This window comes from Populus trichocarpa, chromosome 1, assembly GCF_000002775.5.
Source record: "Populus trichocarpa isolate Nisqually-1 chromosome 1, P.trichocarpa_v4.1, whole genome shotgun sequence".
In the NCBI taxonomy this organism is placed as follows: Eukaryota; Viridiplantae; Streptophyta; class Magnoliopsida; order Malpighiales; family Salicaceae; genus Populus; species Populus trichocarpa.
The window spans coordinates 47,796,813-47,803,641 of record NC_037285.2 but is presented as its reverse complement, the minus strand read 5'-3'; the positions used below and the strand labels follow the sequence as shown (position 1 = coordinate 47,803,641).

The following is a 6,829-nucleotide window of genomic DNA, read 5'->3' as shown; positions in this document are numbered from 1 at the left end:
TAACCAAGAGGCAGTTAGACATATTAATCACACAAGAAAAATTCCAGTGAGCTGAAGAGTCAACCGAAAACAAAGAGAGATGGCGAAGAAAAATGGGAGCTATATTTTAAACCAGGTAAAGATGCATGAATATTATTTAATTCCAAAGCATTACATATTGTTTATGCAAAAAACTCCTTGATAGAATCCAAGAAGGCTCAAATGAATCTAAATCAATAAAGAAGTTATCCTTGAGCCATGATAGTAAGGAAAATTTTGACCATGCAATTAGAAAGTGCCAAAAAATCCTGCAGCTAGTTAAGTCATTTCTACACCTTGAGGCAAGTCACCTCTCTAAACAACCAAATTTTATTATTTTTACACTCGGTAGGTCACTCGTTATAATAAGTTCATTTCCATTTTTTTTCCAACTTGGATAGGTCACCTATAAGAATGAAACCTCTTAAGTAGGTCACTCATAACAATAAAATCATCTTGGATAGGTCACCCATAAAAATAAAGTTACTTAGGTAGGTCACCTGTAATAATGAAAATGAAAGAACAAGTAAACACATCCATCAATTTCCTATTTTGCTATGGTTTGTCTAGGTCAAATCCAAAGGGATGGTGTATTGGGTTTGTGCTAAGTTTCCTTGTATCATAAAAAAAAGGATAAAAAAGTTAATATTAAATAACACCCATTTAAATAAAATTGTTTGAAGCAAATAGGACCGTAGAAATAAATTTGTCAAAATTCCATAATTTTAATTTATTCTATTTTTTGATAAGTCTCTTCTTTTAGGACCGATATCGAGACTTTCTGTATGCATATTTCTTTTTCTTTTTTTGAAAAAAAGAATAATGTCAAATTCTTTTACGAATTGCTAAATCAATGTGTCTTCCATTTTGGGAATTGATGTAAAAATATTTTATAAATAGTTTGAGTATAAATAAAAAAGAAGTAACAAATATTATGATGATTAATGTCAATTGAAAAAGACAAATTTATAATAAAACACATATTATAAATAATCTTTCGTAAGAAATGATGTTGTGAGAGTGACATTATTTTTTTCTTGAATATAATTAACCACCTATTTAAATCTCTGAAATCAATACTTATCTTTAGGATTTGTAGTTTTTTCTAATTATTTGGTAGCGACTCTAATTTTTCATGATAAATATTTTTGCTCTTGCCACGATATCCATCAACATACGATAGGTTGATTTGTAAAAACTTAAAATGTGAAGTTTAATTTGAATAAGTTTCTAGTTTAGTTAGATAAAACATTAAATATAGTGAAATTTATTTAATTCAAATGAATTTTTAATAACTCGGTCCATGTGGGTGATGTTCTTACAATGAAGGTTCAACGCAATGAAACTTGTCAAAAGCACACATATCTCAATGGAAACTGTTATAAAATCCAATGATACGGTAGGATCCATTAAAATCCTGTTGTAAACAAAGTATTATTGTCAACAAATAATACATCAGCCACTAGTTTCATTTACCGAATAACCAAGACAAGTGGGCTTTTTCCTCTTGTCAACAAAGGATTCATCAGCCACTACATTGTCTCTTCCTAGCATTATTGGCTAGGGTGGTCATATCATGTCATTCGTAGCCATGCCAGTCCCACAGCCTCTTTCCTTCTACAGATAGGGTCACAGAGGCAACAGCACATCCATACATCCTCATCAATTCAGCATTGAGTGCTCAACTAAATACCAAATTGAGTAATGGCCACGAAGTTACTTCTAACTGACGTTGCTGCTTCATGTGTAAAACAAATTCCTTCCAATTACATCCGTCCTATCTCTGACCGTCCGAATTTTTCCGAGGTGGAAAGATCCGGTTCCATTCCTCTTGTCGACCTTGAGGGGTTGCACAGTCATCGCCGCTCCGAGATCATCATGCAGATTGGTCAAGCTTGCCAAGACTATGGTTTCTTTTTGGTAGCCAGATAATTTACATTTATGTGCATTTATGAACCGAATGGCCTTGATGTTGCTGAGATAAATGCTAGGAAATGTTGCCCTGACAGCACATATGTGTCATGTTTTCAGGTGAGGAACCATGGCGTTCCGGAGAAGATGATGAATAATGCACTACTCATGGCAAAGGAGTTCTTCAAGTTACCAGAGAATGAAAGGATGAAATATTACTCTGATGATCATAGGAGGAGCATCAGGTTGTCGACTACTTTTAACGTTAAAACTGAAAAAGTTTATATCTGGAGAGATTTCTTGAGATTTCATTCCAATCCTTTAGAAGATTATGTACACGAATGGCCTCCAAATCCTCCATCCTTCAGGTAAATAACAATCTCATGACTTTGTTACTGTTTTCTGATTTCATTAACAAAAACCCAAAAGAGTTCAGCATGTATTCTTTGGAAATGCGGTGCGTTTTTAAAAATTTTGAATTTTTTTTTTTTGCTTAAAATGAAAATTTTCACTACCAGAAAATTAATAAATACAAACGCAATATTTTCGTCGGTAAATTTCCGACGGATTTTACCGATGAAAATATTCCCTTGGTATATACCGAGAGAATTATAATGAGAAAATAATAATTAAAACAAAGCAAAAAAAAACGATGACATGTAATTTATACCATCTGAATTACCGACGGAATAAAGTCCGTCGGTAAAATCTGTCGGTATTTTCTAGAGAGCTCTGGAATTGTTCACTTCTCAATTGCATTGTTAATTTGCACTATTAATTGTTGTTCTTTACAGACAGAATCACTGACGGATTGAAAAGTCGTCGATGATCTTTGGCGGTTTCTGAAATTTTTTGATTAAATTGAAAATTTAAATTAAATATTACAGACGGAATCACCGACGGCATGAATAAAAATATTAATATTTAATTATTCATCGGTAAAACGTCTAAATAAAAATTCTAGAATCCCTAATTTCACAATAGACGGGGCTCCTTTGTGCTTCTTCTTCTTCCCCATATGTAAAAAACATCAATATTCATTTCTTTCTCTTCTCTTCTCTTCTCAACTCCTTCTCTTCTCCTCCATGCTCAGGTATGTCTTCTTCTCCTTTCTTCTTTTTTCTTCTCAGTTTTTTTTAATTAATATACTTTACGAATTTTTTTTTCTTTTCTTAGCTTCACTTGCAACTACATTAAGGTAAGATTTTTGTTTTTTCTTTTTTTTTTCGAGTTTTTTCACTATATTTGTTTTTTTATTTTTTATTTTTTTTGTTCTTAATAATTGTATGAATGTTGTTGTAGGATTTTTTTTTCATATGAGATCAATTTTTAGCAATCACAACTTTATTTTTTTCATATGAATTATTTTAGTTGAATTTATTTTTTCATGTTATTTATTTGTTGCGAATTTTTTTGAGTTGATTTTCTTCTTTTCTCTTTCAAGCGTTTTGAGTATTATAGAGTGTTGATTTATATTAATTTAATTATTTTATAGTTTTTTAAAATAGATTTTTTTAAAATATTTTTAAATAATTACTGACGGAATTACAAATGGTATTTTTTCGAGGGAAATACTGACAAACTAAAGTAGGCAATTTTGTTTTGCATGCCTTTTCCGTCAGTAAATCCATCAGTAATAATATTTTTTTACTACCAACAGATTTATCGAAGGAACAAAATATTACCGATGAAAGATTCACCAACAAAACATTTTCATCAGTGATTTTGTTAGTAAATTAATTACCAAGTGAATGATAGTACAAATACCGACGAAAAATTATGTCGGTAAATATAAAGATTGTGGTAGTGTTTTTTTATGTTCTTAAATTATTTTGATGTGTTGATGTCAAAATTAATTTTTAAAAATAAAAAACTTTATTTTAATACATTTCTAAACGAAAAACACTTTAAATAGCCACCACTACGACAACTCAAATAGGCCCCGAAAGTTCATCATAGTCTCGGAAAAAATAATGATTGAACAAATTTATATACTGGCATGTTAACAAAAATCTAAAAGCAATCGGTCTTAATTATATTTTTGTCACTCTTAACAAAAAATCAATAGTCTTGTTGCCGTTCGGGGTAATATGGTTTTTTTACAATAAAAAAATAAAGATTGTGGTAGTGTTTTTTTATGTTCTCAGATTATTTTGTTGTACTGATGTCAAAATTAATTTTTAAAAAATAAAAAAATTTTATTTTAATACATTTCTAAACGAAAAATACTTTAAACAGCCACCACTACACCAACTCAAATAAGCCCTAAATGTTCATCATAGTCTCGGAAAAAGTAATATATGAAATTTGTACGCATACGTAATAATGATTGAACAAATTTATATACTGGCATGTTAACAAAAATCTAAAAGCAATCGGTCTTAATTATATTTTTGTCACTCTTAACAAAAAATCAATAGCTTGTTGCCGTTCGGGGTAATATGGTTTTTTTACATTATCCAATGGTTATTATTGGATTTATATGAGGCATATCATTCTTTTACCATTTTTAAAATACAATGAAACGACTTGACTAACTTTAAAAGCTAAATATTTTAAATTTAGCATTCATGGGCTTTTTTGGCATTTTACTTTTTTTAACACAATAAAATCACTAAAACATCCTTTAAAAGCATAATTTCTTCCACTAGTTTCTAAGGGTTTTTCTTTTGGCTTTTTGAGTTGCAATTAATTTGATTAAGGGAAAATTATATAATTAAATAAATATAAATATTATTAAAAAAATAACTTACACATGGATAGCATCCTCTCTTTTTGAGCGGCACGACAATGTTGCCTGACAGCCAAAACTCCAAACAGTATTTAAATTGTCTTGACCACTGTTATGGCGGGTCGACCAGGACTTGGTCGACTCGGTACCTAGACCGGTCCGGGTTTATTAAAAGACCAGCCGGTGCAATAACCCGGTCGACCCGGCGAGTCGATCCATGACCCGGCCGACCTGATGAGTCGACCCATGACCCAGGCGAACCCGGACGAGACCTGATTTTTTTTTTTAATGTGGTTTTTCTTCTATATCTCCTTTTTTTCATATTTTTTTAGTTTGTTATTAACACTTTTTAAAGTTCACTATATAAATATTAGAAAAATATTTTATTTTTTCAATGTGGGATTTGAAACTTTTTAGTATATATACTCTATGTTCTCAAGAAAAAAATTATTTTTTCAATATAGGATTTGAAACCCTTTCGTATATATACTCTTTGTTTACAAAAAAAAAGTTATGTTTTTTCAATGTGGGATAAAAACCTTTTTAGTTTAAATACTTCAACTTAAAAGGATAACATAATATCTTTTCGATATGAGATAAAATTTTTTAAAAAATATTCTTTATTATTTACAATATGTATAGCCTATATTCACATGAATTTTTCTTAATTTTTTCATATGAAATATTAAAATTTTAAATATATATTTTTTAATTTTTCCAAGTTGATCCGGATTGATTCATAAAACCTGTGACCTAGCTTTTTGACCAGATTAACCCCAAGACCAGATTTAATATCTATTATCTTGATGACTACTTAATCTTCAATCCTTGGTGACGCGTGTGGTCAGCTGACGCCACGTATCTATATTCTCTTAAACACCATTGTTTGAAAATTTTCTTTTGAGTGTTATCAGGAAGGACGTGGGTGAATATTGCACAGGTGTTAGAGCGCTGGTTTTGAGACTGCTAGAGGCTATCTCAGAGAGCCTAGGACTGGAAAAAGATTATATAAATAAGGCACTGGGCAAGCATGGCCAACATGTTTCTATGAACTACTATCCACCATGTCCACAACCAGAGCTTACTTTTGGAGTGCCAGGCCACACTGATCCTACCATGATCACTGTTCTTCTACCAAATGAAGTGCCTGGATTGCAAGTTTTTAAAAATGGCAAATGGATGGCAGTCAATTCTGTTCCCAACACCTTTGTGATCAATATCGGTGACCAAATGCAGGTGGATTAACTGTTTTTTTTTTTTTTTTTTGTCAAAAGAGCTTATATCCATTAATTTCGTTTTCCATTTTAGTGTATCAAACTTTTTTTTTTCCTCATTCCTTTTTGCATCAGGTACTTAGCAATGATCGATATAAGAGTGTGCTACATCGAGCTGTAGTGAACTGTGACAAGGAACGAATATCCATCGCTACATTTTACTACCCATCACTTGATGCTACAATGGGACCTGCTAAGGAGTTGATTGACGATGATAATCCAGCAGCCTACAGAAATCACTCATTTAGTGAATTTTACGAGAAATTCTGGAACAGAGGACTTGCCACTGAATGCTGCTTATTAGACCTCTTCAAATCTTCTGTTGTTTAGTATTTTGTGAATGATGCTAAATCTTGAAGTGCTTCAGGCATATGCATTTTTCATGTGTTTCTGTAATAAAACTTCATGATCTGAAAAAAAAAATTCTACAATAAAGGATAAATCTCATGACTTATTGTTGATATTATTTTTGTTACATTAATAATTATATAAAAATAGAATTACTGTTTTTGTTAGGGACAACGCAAACTAAAAAAAAAAAATCTCCGCTAACGCAGAAATCAATTATTTTTGTTACATTAATAATTATGTAATTCAATGTGTGATGTTTTGAATAAATGAGTAGGAAAATACAATAAAGTCCTTGAATGCTTAGATGTAGGAATAAATTAAATGAGGGGTAGATGATATATATAAATAAAAGGAAAAAAAAAAAAAAGAGATCTGAATATTTTGAGTGAAAAACCGTGAGAGAGAAGGGAGAAGGGAGAAAGAAGAAGAAGAAGAGAAAAGAGGGAAATTAGAAAGGAAATAGAAAGGAGTTGGAAGAAATAAGTAAAAAGGTAAGATTTAGGTTGTTAAATGTATAAATTTGTATTATTGAGCTTTTAATTTT

General features: G+C 30.9%; 1 protein-coding gene across 1 annotated transcript; it reads left to right on the top strand.

Moving 5' to 3' along the window:
• Positions 1–1,559: 1,559 nt before the first annotated feature.
• On the top strand, positions 1,560–6,397 carry LOC112323332 (protein DMR6-LIKE OXYGENASE 1). Its single transcript, XM_024580997.2, has 4 exons — positions 1,560–1,938; positions 2,050–2,297; positions 5,575–5,896; positions 6,010–6,397. The coding sequence occupies exons 1-4, from the start codon at positions 1,723–1,725 to the stop codon at positions 6,262–6,264; spliced, it is 1,041 nt and encodes a 346-aa protein (XP_024436765.1). The 5' UTR covers positions 1,560–1,722; the 3' UTR covers positions 6,265–6,397.
• The last annotated feature ends 432 nt before the right edge of the window (positions 6,398–6,829 follow it).

Bases quoted from the DNA above. Each gene is read 5' to 3' on its own strand.
- LOC112323332 (XM_024580997.2), top strand. From the start codon at position 1,723: ATGGCCACGAAGTTACTTCTAACTGACGTTGCTGCTTCATGTGTAAAA. The intron at 2,298-5,574 runs GTAAATAACAAT...GAGTGTTATCAG, and splicing joins CCAAATCCTCCATCCTTCAG to GAAGGACGTGGGTGAATATT. The intron at 5,897-6,009 runs GTGGATTAACTG...TTTTTGCATCAG, and splicing joins ATATCGGTGACCAAATGCAG to GTACTTAGCAATGATCGATA.